This window comes from Ranitomeya imitator, chromosome 5 (genome assembly GCF_032444005.1).
Source record: "Ranitomeya imitator isolate aRanImi1 chromosome 5, aRanImi1.pri, whole genome shotgun sequence".
In the NCBI taxonomy this organism is placed as follows: domain Eukaryota; kingdom Metazoa; phylum Chordata; class Amphibia; order Anura; family Dendrobatidae; genus Ranitomeya; species Ranitomeya imitator.
In genome coordinates this window covers 681789570-681804579 of record NC_091286.1, presented here as the reverse complement: position 1 = coordinate 681804579, position 15010 = coordinate 681789570, and the positions used below count along the sequence as shown (strand labels likewise).

At 46.6% G+C, this 15010-nt stretch overlaps 1 protein-coding gene across 1 annotated transcript in view; it reads left to right on the top strand.

Annotated features, from left to right (window-relative positions):
- Positions 1-15010, top strand: part of BLK (BLK proto-oncogene, Src family tyrosine kinase) — a 111034-nt gene that overhangs the window by 53304 nt on the left and 42720 nt on the right. The window contains exons 4-5 of the mRNA XM_069728375.1: positions 5517-5610; positions 14243-14344. Coding sequence (XP_069584476.1) covers positions 5517-5610; positions 14243-14344 — 196 coding nt within the window. The remainder of the gene's footprint in view (positions 1-5516; positions 5611-14242; positions 14345-15010) is intronic.

Below are 15010 nucleotides of genomic sequence, written 5' to 3'. Positions count from 1 at the left end.
TAACATCCGGCCCCTCATCTCCCAGTGTATAACATCCAGCCCCCCATCCCCCAGTGTATAACATCCGCCCCTCATCCCCCAGTGTATAACATCCAGCCCCTCATCCCCCAGTGTATAACATCCAGCCCCTCATCCCCCAGTGTATAACATCCAGCCCCTCGCCCCCAGTGTATAAGATCCTGCCCCTCATCCCCCAGTGTATAACATCTGGCCCCTCATCCCCAGTGTATAACATCCAGCCCCTCATCCCCAGGTGTATAACATCCAGCCCCTCATCTCCCAGTGTACAACATCCAGCCCCTCATCTCCCAGTGTATAACATCCAGCCCCTCAACCCCCAGTGTATAACATCCGCCCCTCATCTCCCAGTGTATAACATCCAGCCTCTCATCCCCCAGTGTATAACATCCGCCCCTCATCCCCCCGTGTATAACATCCAGCCCCTCAACCCCCAGTGTATAACATCCGCCCCTCATCTCCCAGTGTATAACATCCAGCCCCTCATCTCCCAGTGTATAACATCCGCCCCTCATCCCCCAGTGTATAACATCCGCCCCTCATCTCCCAGTGTATAACATCCCGCCCCTCATCCCCCAGTGTATAACATCCGCCCCTCATCCCCCAGTGTATAACATCCTGCCCCTCATCTCCAGGTGTATAACATCCTGCCCCTCATCCCCCAGTGTATAACATCCGCCCCTCATCTCCCAGTGTATAACATCCTGCCCCTCATCTCCCAGTGTATAACATCCGCCCCTCATCCCCCAGTGTATAACATCCAGCCCCTCATCCCCCAGTGTATAACATCCAGCCCCTCATCGCCCAGTGTATAACATCCTGCCCCTCATCTCCCAGTGTATAACATCCGCCCCTCATCCCCCAGTGTATAACATCCAGCCCCTCATCCCCCAGTGTATAACATCCAGCCCCTCATCGCCCAGTGTATAACATCCAGCCCCTCAACCCCGTGTACAACATCCAGCCCCTCAACCCCCTGTGTACAACATCCAGCCCCTCAACCCCCAGTGTATAACATCCAGCCCCTCATCCCCCAGTGTATAACATCCAGCCCCTCGCCCCCAGTGTATAGCATCCTGCCCCTCATCCCCCAGTGTATAACATGTGGCCCCTCATCCCAAGTGTATAACATCCAGCCCCTCATCTCCCACTGTATAACATCCAGCCCCACATCCCCCAGTGTATAACATCCGCCCCTCATCCCCCAGTGTATAACATCCAGCCCCTCATCCCCCAGTGTATAACATCCAGCCCCTCATCCCCCAGTGTATAACATCCAGCCCCTCGCCCCCAGTGTATAAGATCCTGCCCCTCATCCCCCAGTGTATAACATCTGGCCCCTCATCCCCAGTGTATAACATCCAGCCCCTCATCCCCAGGTGTATAACATCCAGCCCCTCATCTCCCAGTGTACAACATCCAGCCCCTCATCTCCCAGTGTATAACATCCAGCCCCTCAACCCCCAGTGTATAACATCCGCCCCTCATCTCCCAGTGTATAACATCCAGCCCCTCATCTCCCAGTGTATAACATCCGCCCCTCATCCCCCAGTGTATAACATCCGCCCCTCATCCCCCCGTGTATAACATCCAGCCCCTCAACCCCCAGTGTATAACATCCGCTCCTCATCCCCAGTGTATAACATCCAGCCCCTCAACCCCGGGTATAACATCCAGCCCTTCATCCCCTAGTGTATAACATCCAGCCCCTCAACCCCCAGTGTATAACATCCAGCCCCCCAACCCCCAGTGTATAACATCCAGCCCCTCAACCCCTTGTGTACAACATCCAGCCCCTCAACCCCCAGTGTATAACATCCAGCCCCTCAACCCCCAGTGTATAACATCCAGCCCCTCAACCCCCTGTGTACAATATCCAGCCCCTCAACCCCCTGTGTACAACATCCGGCCCCTCAACCCCCAGTGTATAACATCCAGCCCCTCATCCCCCAGTGTATAACATCCAGCCCCTCGCCCCCAGTGTATAACATCCTGCCCCTCATCCCCCAGTGTATAACATCTGGCCCCTCATCCCCAGTGTATAACATCCAGCCCCTCATCCCCCAGTGTATAACATCCGCCCCTCATCCCCCAGTGTATAACATCCTGCCCCTCATCCCCAGGTGTATAACATCCAGCCCCTCATCCCCCAGTGTATAACATCCAGCCCCTCATCCCCCAGTGTATAACATCCGGCCCCTCATCCCCCAGTGTACAACATCCGGCCCCTCATCCCCCAGTGTATAACATCCTGCCCCTCATCCCCCAGTATACAACATCCGGCCCCTCATCCCCAGGTGTATAACATCCAGCCCCTCATCCCCCAGTGTATAACATTCAGCCCCTCATCCCCCAGTGTATAACATCCGGCCCCTCATCCCCCAGTGTATAACATCCGGCCCCTCATCCCCCAGTGTACAACATCCGGCCCCTCATCCCCCAGTGTACAACATCCAGCCCCACATCCCCCAGTGTATAACATCCGCCCCTCATCCCCCAGTGTATAACATCCAGCCCCTCATCCCCCAGTGTACAACATCCGGCCCCTCATCCCCCAGTGTACAACATCCAGCCCCACATCCCCCAGTGTATAACATCCGCCCCTCATCCCCCAGTGTATAACATCCAGCCCCTCATCGCCCAGTGTATAACATCCAGCCCCTTATCCCCCAGTGTATAACATCCAGCCCCTCATCCCCCAGTGTATAACATCCAGCCCCTCGCCCCCAGTGTATAAGATCCTGCCCCTCATCCCCCAGTGTATAACATCCGGCCCCTCATCCCCAGTGTATAACATCCAGCCCCTCATCCCCAGGTGTATAACATCCAGCCCATCATCTCCCAGTGGACAACATCCAGCACCTCATCTCCCAGTGTATAACATCCAGCCCCTCAACCCCCAGTGTATAACATCTGCCCCTCATCTCCCAGTGTATAACATCCAGCCCCTCATCCCCCAGTGTATAACATCCGCCCCTCATCCCCCCGTGTATAACATCCAGCCCCTCAACCCCCAGTGTATAACATCCGCCCCTCATCTCCCAGTGTATAACATCCAGCCCCTCATCTCCCAGTGTATAACATCCGCCCCTCATCCCCCAGTGTATAACATCCGCCCCTCATCTCCCAGTGTATAACATCCCGCCCCTCATCCCCCAGTGTATAACATCCGCCCCTCATCTCCCAGTGTATAACATTCTGCCCCTCATCTCCAGGTGTATAACATCCTGCCCCTCATCCCCCAGTGTATAACATCCGCCCCTCATCTCCCAGTGTATAACATCCTGCCCCTCATCTCCCAGTGTATAACATCCGCCCCTCATCCCCCAGTGTATAACATCCTGCCCCTCATCCCCCAGTGTATAACATCCAGCCCCTCATCTCCCAGTGTATAACATCCAGCCCCTCATCCCCCAGTGTATAACATCCGCCCCTCATCCCCCAGTGTATAACATCCGCCCCTCATCTCCCAGTGTATAACATCCAGCCCCTCATCTCCCAGTGTATAACATCCGCCCCTCATCCCCCAGTGTATAACATCCGCCCCTCATCTCCCAGTGTATAACATCCTGCCCCTCATCCCCCAGTGTATAACATCCAGCCCCTCATCCCCAGTGTATAACATCCGCCCCTCATCCCCCAGTGTATAACATCCAGCCCCTCATCCCCCAGTGTATAACATCCACCCCTCATCCCCCAGTGTATAACATCCTGCCCCTCATCCCCAGGTGTATAACATCCAGCCCCTCATCCCCCAGTGTATAACATCCGCCCCTCATCCCCCAGTGTATAACATCCGCCCCTCATCTCCCAGTGTATAACATCCTGCCCCTCATCCCCCAGTGTATAACATCCAGCCCCTCATCCCCAGTGTATAACATCCGCCCCTCATCCCCCAGTGTATAACATCCAGCCCCTCATCCCCCAGTGTATAACATCCGCCCCTCATCCCCCAGTGTATAACATCCTGCCCCTCATTTCCAGGTGTATAACATCCAGCCCCTCATCCCCAGTGTATAACATCCAGCCCCTCATCCCCTGGTGTATAACATCCTGCCCTTCATCTCCCAGTGTATAACATCCAGCCCCGGCCTCATCCCCAGGTGTATAACATCCTGCCCCTCGCCCCCAGTGTATAACATCTGGCCCCTCATCCCCCAGTGTATAACATCCAGCCCCTCATCCCCCAGTGTATAACATCCAGCCCCTCATTTCCCAGTGTATAACATCCAGCCCCTCATCCCCCAGTGTATAACATCCAGCCCCTTATCCCCCAGTGTAGAACATCCTGCCCCTCATCCCCCAGTGTATAACATCCAGCCCCTCATCCCCCAGTGTATAACATCTGGCCCCTCATCCCCCAGTGTATAACATCCTGCCCCTCATCCCCCAGTGTATAACATCCAGCCCCTCATCCCCCAGTGTATAACATCCAGCCCCTCATCTCCCAGTGTATAACATCCAGCCCCTCATCCCCCAGTGTATAACATCCAGCCCCTTATCCCCCAGTGTATAACATCCAGCCCCTCATCCCCCAGTGTATAACATCCAGCCCCTCATCCCCCAGTGTATTATATCCCCCTCCCCCCATGCAGTCTACCTTTACTAACAAATGACACAGCGGCCAGTGATTCAGAGCTCACTGATACTAGTGCAGTCCTGTAATAGGAGCCACCAGGGTAACAAGTCTGTTCATGACATTTCTCCTCCTGAATCTTCTCCCATCACCTGTGAGTGATATTATTGAGATGTGGAAGGAGCCGCAGTAACTCAGCCATAAAGTGGAGACCCTCTAATACTTCAGAGCGGGAGGGCTGATGGGACGAGTCCAGACATCCTCTAGTATTAACAGCCTGGAGCTTCATGGCCGGAGCAGCTGCATGCAGCCGTACATCACCAAGCACAATGCCGAGCGTAGGATGGAGTGGTGTAAAGCCGCCACCACTGGACTCTGGAGGAGACGTGTTCTGTGCAGTTTTTGGTGGGATTCCTGAGTAGATTTGAATGGGGGGGATGTTCATAACATAATCATTGAGTGATGGGAGAGTTTGGAACCTTTTTATCATCTCGCCTGTGTTGATTTTCTTGACGCAGACCACATCAAAGTGAAGCTGAACTTTGATGTGGTCATTAATCATTAGAAAAAGATAAAAGAGCTCCGAACTACAAGCTCACGGAGGGATTTTCTGTTTTCTCGTTCTGCAGCCCGCAATACGAAGCCAAAATCTTTAAAAAAAAATCAAACGCAAATATAGTTTTTAGCCAAAAATTCATGCATTTAATAATAATAAAAAAATCCTTATCCTTTAATATAGTCTCTAAATCCAATAAATAAATAAATTAGGATTCCGAACACCGTGTAAATCTAGAGGGGCCGTACCTTCAAGAATACGGCTCGGGGAGATGGATTTCATTTTAGAAGCTTCTCCTTGCACATAGTGAACATCGAGCTGCTCGGATCACCTTATAATGTCTGGAAATCTTTCCTTTACGCACAGAAAAGAAATTCATTGCTGCGTTATATGATTACACTCCTATAAATAATGGAGATCTGGAACTACAGAAGGGAGAGAAGCTCGAGCTGCTGTCAGAGTAAGTGCCTGCGTGTTCCTGGGGCTACTGGGGTTTTTACTACATGATCCATCTGCTCTCCGGCCGGGCTTGCTGGATCACCCATGTTAATGCCACATGTTTCTTTATGGCCTGAAGTTAATATTTTATAACTAGAAAACACTATTACTGGTACACTGTATACAGTTGTGGCCAAAAGTATTCACACCCCTGCAATTCGGTCAGATAATACTCAGTTTCTTCCTGAAAATGATCGCAATCACAAATTCTTTGGTATTATTATCTTCATTTAATTTGTCTTAAATGAAAAAAACACAAAAGAGAATGAAGCAAAAAGCAAAACATTGATCATTTCACACAAAACTCCAAAAATGGGCCGGACAAAAGTATTGGCACCCTCAGCCTAATACTTGGTTGCACAACCTTTAGCCAAAATAACTGCAACCAACCGCTTCCGGTAACCATCAATGAGTTTCTTACAATGCTCTGCTGGAATTTTAGACCATTCTTCTTTGGCAAACTGCTCCAGGTCCCTGATATTTGAAGGGTGCCTTCTCCAAACTGCCATTTTTAGATCTCTCCACAGGTGTTCTATGGGATTCAGGTCTGGACTCATTGCTGGCCACCTTAGAAGTCTCCAGTGCTTTCTCTCAAACCATTTTCTAGTGCTTTTTGAAGTGTGTTTTGGGTCATTGTCCTGCTGGAAGACCCATGAGCTCTGAGGGAGACCCAGCTTTCTCACACTGGACCCTACATTATGCTGCAAAATTTGTTGGTAGTCTTCAGACTTCATAATGCCATGCACACGGTCAAGCAGTCCAGTGCCAGAGGCAGCAAAGCAACCCCAAAACATCAGGGAACCTCCGCCATGTTTGACTGTAGGGACTGTGTTCTTTTCTTTGAATGCCTCTTTTTTTTCTCCTGTAAACTCTATGTTGATGCCTTTACCCAAAAAGCTCTACTTTTGTCTCATCTGACCAGAGAACATTCTTCCAAAACGTTTTAGGCTTTTTTAGGTAAGTTTTGGCAAACTCCAGCCTGGCTTTTTTATGTCTCGGGGTAAGAAGTGGGGTCTTCCTGGGTCTCCTACCATACAGCCCCTTTTCATTCAGACGCCGACGGATAGTACGGGTTGACACTGTTGGACCCTCGGACTGCAGGGCAGCTTGAACTTGTTTGGATGTTAGTCCAGGTTCTTTATCCAACATCTGCACAATCTTGCGTTGAAATCTCTTGTCAATTTTTATTTTCCGTCCACATCTAGGGAGGTTAGCCACAGTGCCATGGGCTTTAAACTTCTTGATGACACTGCGCACGGTAGACACAGGAACATTCAGGTCTTTGGAGATGGACTTGTAGCCTTGAGATTGCTCATGCTTTCTCACAATTTGGTTTCTCAAGTCCTCAGACAGTTCTTTGGTCTTCTTTCTTTTCTCCATGCTCAATGTGGTCACACAAGGACACAGGACAGAGGTTGAGTCAACTTTAATCCATGTCAACTGGCTGCAAGTGTGATTTAGTTATTGCCAACACCTGTTAGGTGCCACAGGTAAGTTACAGGTGCTGTTAATTAGAGAAGCATCACATGATTTTTCGAACAGTGCCAATACTTTTGTCCACCCCCTTTTTTATATTTGGTGTGGAATTATATCCAATTTGGCTTTAGGACAATTCTTTTTGTGTTTTTTCATTTAAGACAAATTATGAAGATAATAATAACAAAGAATTTGAGTATTATCTGACAGAATTGCAGGGGTGTCAATACTTTTGACCACAACTGTATGTGTAATGTCTGCACTGTATGGCACTGATTATTGAGTACTATATCGCGGTATAATGTGCTCATTTACGGCACTGTTATAGACGCTGTATGTTGGTGTTTCTAAATCATATGGTGTTCTTATTGGAGACTTCTCATATGGGCTCATACTCATCTGTACATAGATAGATAGATAATAGATAGATAAATAAAAGATAGATAATACATATATAGATAATAGATAGATAGAGATAGATAATAGATAGATAATAGATAGATGATAATAGATAGATAATAGATAGAAGATAGCTAGATAATAAATAGATAATAGATAGATAGATAGATAGATAGATAGTATATAAATAATAGATAGATAATAGATAGAAGATAGAGGATAATAAATAGATAGATAATAGACAGAAGATAGATAGATAATAGATAAATAATAAATATAATAATCTATTATCTGTCTATTATCTATCATCTATATATCTATTATCTATATATTATCATCAATCTATTATCTATTATTTATTATTTATCTAGACTATTATCTATATATTATCATCTATCTATTATCTATTATTATATTATCTATTATCTATCTATTACAGTTATATGAAAAAGTTTGGGCACCCCTATTAATCTTTAGCTTAATGTTTTATAAAAATAGTTTGTTTTTTTTGCAACAGCTATTTCAGTTTCATATATCTAATAACTGTTGGACACAGTAATGTTTCTGCCTTGAAATGAGGTTTATTGTACTAACAGAAAATGTGCAATCTGCATTCAAACAAAATTTAACAGGTGCATAAGTATGGGCACCCTTATCATTTTCTTGTTTTAACTACTCCTACCTACTGTATATACTCGAGTATAAGCCGAGAATTTCAGCCCAAATTTTTGGGCTGAAAGTGCCCCTCTCGGCTTATACTCGAGTCACGGTGGGCGGCAGGGTCGGCGGGTGTGGGGGTGAGGGCGCTGAGGCATACTTACCTAGTCCCAGCGATCCTGGCGCTGTCCCTGCCGTCCCACGGTCTTCGGTGCTGCAGTTCTTCCCCTGTTCCACCCATAGGGGCGGAGCCGCCTATTCATTTCTCTAATCAGCGGTGCCGGTGACCGCTGATAGAGAAAGAGGCTGCGGCACCGAAGACCGTGGGACGGCAGGGACAGCGCCAGGATCGCTGGGACTAGGTAAGTATGTAATATTCACCTGTCCGCGTTCCAGACGCCGGGCGTCGCTCCATCTTCCCGGCGCCTCCATCTTCCCGGCGTCTGCGCTCTGACTGTTCAGGTCAGAGGGCGCGATGACGCATATAGTGTGCGCGGCGCCCTCTGCCTGATCAGTCAGTGCAGAGACGCCGGGACCGGACACTGGGAGCTGCAAGCAAGAGAGGTGAGTATGTGTTTTTTTTCTTTTTTATTGCAGCAGCAGCGGCAGCGGCACAGATTTATATGGAGCATCTATGGGACAAAATGAACAGTGCAGAGCACTATATGGGGCACAATGAACGGTGCAGAGCACTATATGGGGCACAATGAACGGTGCAGAGCACTATATGGGGCACAATGAACGGTGCAGAGCACTGTATGGGGCACAATGAACGGTGCAGAGCACTATATGGGGCACAATGAACGGTGCAGAGCACTATATGGGGCACAATGAACGGTGCAGAGCACTATATGGGGCACAATGAACGGTGCAGAGCACTATATGGGGCACAATGAACGGTGCAGAGCACTATATGGGGCACAATGAACGGTGCAGAGAACTATATGGGGCACAATGAACGGTGCAGAGCACTATATGGGGCACAATGAACGGTGCAGAGCACTATATGGGGCACAATGAACGGTGCAGAGCACTATATGGGGCACAATGAACGGTGCAGAGCACTATATGGGGCACAATGAACGGTGCAGAGCACTATATGGGGCACAATGAACGGTGCAGAGCACTGTATGGGGCACAATGAACGGTGCAGAGCACTATATGGGGCACAATGAACGGTGCAGAGCACTATATGGGGCACAATGAACGGTGCAGAGCACTATATGGGGCACAATGAACGGTGCAGAGCACTGTATGGGGCACAATGAACGGTGCAGAGCACTGTATGGGGCACAATGAACGGTGCAGAGCACTGTATGGGGCACAATGAACGGTGCAGAGCACTGTATGGGGCACAATGAACGGTGCAGAGCACTATATGGGGCACAGCTATGGGACAAAATGAACGGTGCAGAGCACTATATGGGGCACAATGAACGGTGCAGAGCACTATATGGGGCACAATGAACGGTGCAGAGCACTATATGGGGCACAATGAACGGTGCAGAGCACTATATGGGGCACAATGAACGGTGCAGAGCACTATATGGGGCACAATGAACGGTGCAGAGCACTATATGGGGCACAATGAACGGTGCAGAGCACTGTATGGGGCACAATGAACGGTGCAGAGCACTGTATGGGCACAATGAACAGTGCAGAGCACTGTATGGGGCACAATGAACGGTGCAGAGCACTGTATGGGGCACAATAAACGGTGCAGAGCACTATATGGCACAGCTATGGGACAAAATGAACGGTGCAGAGCACTATATGGGGCACAGCTATGGGACAAAATGAACGGTGCCGAGCACAGTATGGGGCACAGCTATGGGACAAAATGAACGGTGCAGAGCATTGTATATGGGGCACAGATATGGGGCAATAATGAATGGTGCCGAGCACAGTATGGGGCACAGCTATGGGACAAAATGAACGGTGCAGAGCACTATATGGCACAGCTATGGGGAAATATGAACGGCGCAGAGCACTATATGGCACAGATATGGGGAAATAATGAACGGTGCAGAGCACTATATGGCACAGATATGGGGAAATAATGAACGGTGCAGAGCACTATATGGCACAGATATGGGGAAATAATGAACGGTGCAGAGCACTATATGGCACAGATATGGGGAAATAATGAACGGCACAGAGCACTATATGGCACAGATATGGGGAAATAATGAACGGTGCAGAGCACTATATGGCACAGATATGGGGAAATAATGATCTATTTTTATTTTTGAAATTCACCGGTAAATGCTGCATTTGCACCCTAGGCTTATACTCGAGTCAATAAGCTTTCCCAGTTTTCTGTGGCAAAATTAGGGGGGTCGGCTTATACTCGGGTCGGCTTATACTCGAGTATATACAGTACTTTTTACTGATTTACTAAAGCACTTTTGTTGGTTTTCTAACCTCATTGAGCTTTGAACTTCATAGCCAGGTGTATGCAATCATGAGAAAAGCTACTTAAAGTGGCCACTTGCAAGTTGTTCTCCTGTTTGAATCTCCTCTGAAGAGTGGCATCATGAGCTCCTCAAAACAACTGTCTAATGATCTGAAAACAAAGATTATTCAACATAGTTGTTCAGGGGAAGGATACAAAAAGCTGTCTCAGAGATTTAACCTGTCAATTTCCACTGTGAGGAACATAGTAAGGAAATGGAAGAACACAGGTACAGTTCTTGTTAAGGCCAGAAGTGGCAGGCCAAGAAAAACATCAGAAAGGCAGAGAAGAAGAATGGTGAGATCAGTCAAGGACAATCCTCAGACCACCTCCAGAGAGCTGCAGCATCAACTTGCTGCAGATGGTGTCACTGTGCATCGGTCAACTATACAACGCACTTTGCACAAGGAGAAGCTGTATGGGAGAGTGATACGAAAGAAGCCGTTTCTGCAAGCACGCCACAAACAGTCGGCTGAGGTATGCAAAAGCACATTTGGAGAAGCCAATTTCTTTTTGGAAGAAGATCCTGTGGACTGATGAAACCAAGATTGAGTTGTTTGGTCATACAAAAAGGCGTTATGCATGGCGGCCAAAAAACACAGCATTCCAAGAAAAACACTTGCTACCCACAGTAAAATTTGGTGGAGGTTCCATCATGCTTTGGGGCTGTGTGGCCAATGCCGGCATCGGGAATCTTGTTAAAGTTGAGGGACGCATGGATCCCTCTCAGTATCAGCAGATGCTTGACAATAATGTTCATGAATCAGTGACAAAGTTGAAGTTACGCAGGGGATGGATCTTTCAGCAAGACAATGATCCAAAACACCGCTCCAAATCTACTCAGGCATTCATGCAGAGGAACAATTACACTGTTCTGGAATGGCCATCCCAGTCCCCAGACCTGAATATCATTGAACATCTGTGGGATCATTTGAAGAGGGCTGTCCATGCTCAGCGACCATCAAACTTAACTGAACTGGAATTGTTTTGTAAAGAGGAATGGTCAAAAATACCTTCATCCAGGATCCAAGAACTCATTAAAAGCTACAGGAAGCGACTAGAGGCTGTTATTTTTGCAAAAGGAGGATCTACTAAATATTAATGTCACTTTTCAGGTGGGGTGCCCATACTTATGCACCTGTCAAATTTTGTTTGAATGCAGATTGCACATTTTCTGTTAGTACAATAAACCTCATTTCAAGGCAGAAACATTACTGGGTCCAACAGTTATTAGATATATGAAACTGAAATAGCTGTTGCAAAAAAAAAACAATTTTTATAAAACATTAAGCTTAAGATTAATAGGGGTGCCCAAACTTTTTCATATAACTGTATCTATATACCTATCTATTACCTATCTATTATCTATTATTTATTATCTATCTATTATCTATTTATCTAGTGGATAGATTATGTATATTGTTAATATACTATATGTAACAAACTTTTTAAAGCTCTCGATTTATTCAGTACGGCACTGATAGTCTCGGCTACTGTCACTGAGGTTATTAATGGTTGTCTGAGGAATGATCTGCCGCTGAATGCACTTGGGCAAATCATCAAAATCTGCCGCTGGCAGCTCCTGTGTGATCACCGACCAATGACATCCCTGATGTGCTTGATGGGAGACAAGTCCAGAGAAGCCACGGGAGCAGGTTTAGGCCAGGTTGGCTGCTCACAGTAGCACAAGTAACATGCGTCCTGTTGTTGTCGTATTAAAAAAGGTCTCCTGGAACACTGTGGAGAAATGGCCGCACCACTGGTTTCACGATTGATGGATTGATTCTATTAAGCAAGTGAAAATGGTCGTCACTTACGAAGGCTAAGGGGCAAACTGAGTCTGCACAAACCATCGGACGGCATTGGCATGACATTGGGCTATGAGCCAGGCATCCAACTGCAGTTGTCCATTGACTTTATGCGGCCATTGGTCATGGTGCTGAGCAAGACGGGTATGAAATTCTGTCCTTTTCATCGAATAATCCAACTTTTGTCTTCAATGCAATGGTAGCTGGAGATTGGTCTGGAGACCATAAAGAGGCCTTCACAAGGGAACAGCACCCCAGTCCATCACCTAGGATTATGGTGTGGGGTTGTATAATGTATGGTAGCCGCACCCATCTATTCTTCACTCCAAATTCACAGCTCAACATTACATTGATTTATTAATTGAAGCAGTGTTTCCATTTCTCTAAAGTATCTTAGAAGCAACATGACAGCACGGGTCAAATGTTCCTTGTGCTACTGTGAGCAGCCTACGTGGCCTAGACCTGCTCCCGTGGCTGCAGCGTCTCCAGACTTGTCTCCCGTTGAGCTCATCTGGGACGTCATTGGTCGGTGATCACTCAGGAGCTGCAAGCAGCGAATCTTGATGATTTGCCCAAGTGAATTCAGGGAACCAGAACCTTCATCAGACGACCATTAATAACCTCACTGACAGCAGCCGAGGCTGGAAGTGCCGGGATTTCTGCCTGTGGCTCATACTCCAGACTGAATACATCCCGAATTATTGAAAATGTAGTTTTCATTTTTTAATTGTTAGCAGATGACTTTTCTTTCTTGATGTCGCAATTTCAGTTTTGAGCCTATACAGTCATGGCCAAAAGTGTTGGCACCCTTGAAATTGTTCCAGAAAATGAAGTATTTCGCTAAGACAATTATTGCAGTTGCACATGTTTTGTTATACACATGTTTATTTAATGGGATTTAGATCCGGACCCATTGCTGCCACTTCAGAACCCTCCAGCGCTTTGTTTCCATCCATTTCTGGAGGCTTCTTGAAGTACGTTTGGGGTCATTGTCCTGCTGGATGACCCATGACCTAGGATGCAAACCCAGCTTTCTGACACTGGGCACTACATTGTGACCCATTAGTGGTTGTTGGTAATCTTCACATTTCATAATTCCTTGCACACAGTCAGGGCAGCCAGTGCCGGAGTCAGCAAAACAATCCCAAAACATCTTTGAACCTCCACCATATTTGACTGTAGGTACTGTGTTCTTTTCTTTGTAGATCTCATTACATTTTAAGCAATCAGTAAAATGATGTGCTTTGCCAAAAAGCTCTATCTTGGTCTGTCCACAAGATGCCTTCCTATAAGGATTTTTGCTTACTCACGTACATTTTGATAAACTACAATCTAGTTTTTTTTATGTCTCTTGTGTCAGCAGTGGGGTTCTCCTGGGTCTCCTGTCATAACGTTTCATTTCATTCACATGTGGACGGATAGTTCGCGTTGACACTGGTGCACCCTGAGCCTGCAGGACATCTTGACTTTCTTTGGAACTTGATTGGGGCTGCTAATCCACCATCAGGACTATCTTGCTTGGCAACCTTTCATCAATTACCTACAGGTTGTAAACTTGCGCACGGTGGACAAAGGAACATCAAGATCTGTGGAGATGGACTTGTCCGGCCCATTTTTAGGGTTGTGCGTGAAATTATGTCCGATTTGCCTTTTTTTTGTGTGTGTAATAAAACGTGCAATTGCAATAATTTTCTGGGAGAAATACTTCATTTTCTGGAACAATTTCGAGGGTACCAACACTTTCAGCCATGAAAACTTTTCAGACTGTATCTCATATATCTTTATGGTTTTCTCCTCAGCTCCAGTGGAGATTGGTGGTTGGCAAAGTCTGAACGTTCTGGTAAAGAAGGCTACATCCCCAGTAACTTTGTTACTGTTGTCAATGTCTTGGAAATGGAAAAGTGAGTAAATCTTTTGCAATGTGGGGAAATTTGGAATTTGATAAAATAAAGTAAAATGAATAAATTTACATTTAGTAAATTCTAATAAGTAGAGATTTTTCAAAGCTGAGACCACCTTGAACACTTTCCCAACATATCAGTTTTCCATTTTTCCAGGTCAGTACGATTCCGTGGATATGCAAACTTTTATTTTTCATTTACTTGGTGAAAAAAATTCTGAAATTTATAAAAAAACTAAAAATAGCTTGTTTCTCTATTTTCCATGACCTATTAATTTTCGGGATATGGGACTGTGAGGGCTTTTTTCAAGAATTCTGAGCTGACATTATTATTGACACAATTTTGTATACGATATTTTGATCGTCTCTTATTTCATTTTTTTTTTTCGCGCTGTTGCAGCTGCCAAAAAAAAAAAATTCTGGTGGTTTTCTTTTTTTTTCTTCTAGTTGGGCATTTACAAAAGCGCATTCCTGGGGCACATGCTGTAAAATGCCGTTGTCACAGATTGACAACAGCATTTAGCAAGTTAACAGCTTCTCTCCACTTGCAGCTGTTAGAAGCAGATGATGGCTGGATAACACAGGCATCATCTGCCGGCCGACAGTCGTGCTTGACTCCTGTAGTACGTCACATGTCAGTATGGGGTAATGTCATACAGTCTGTGGA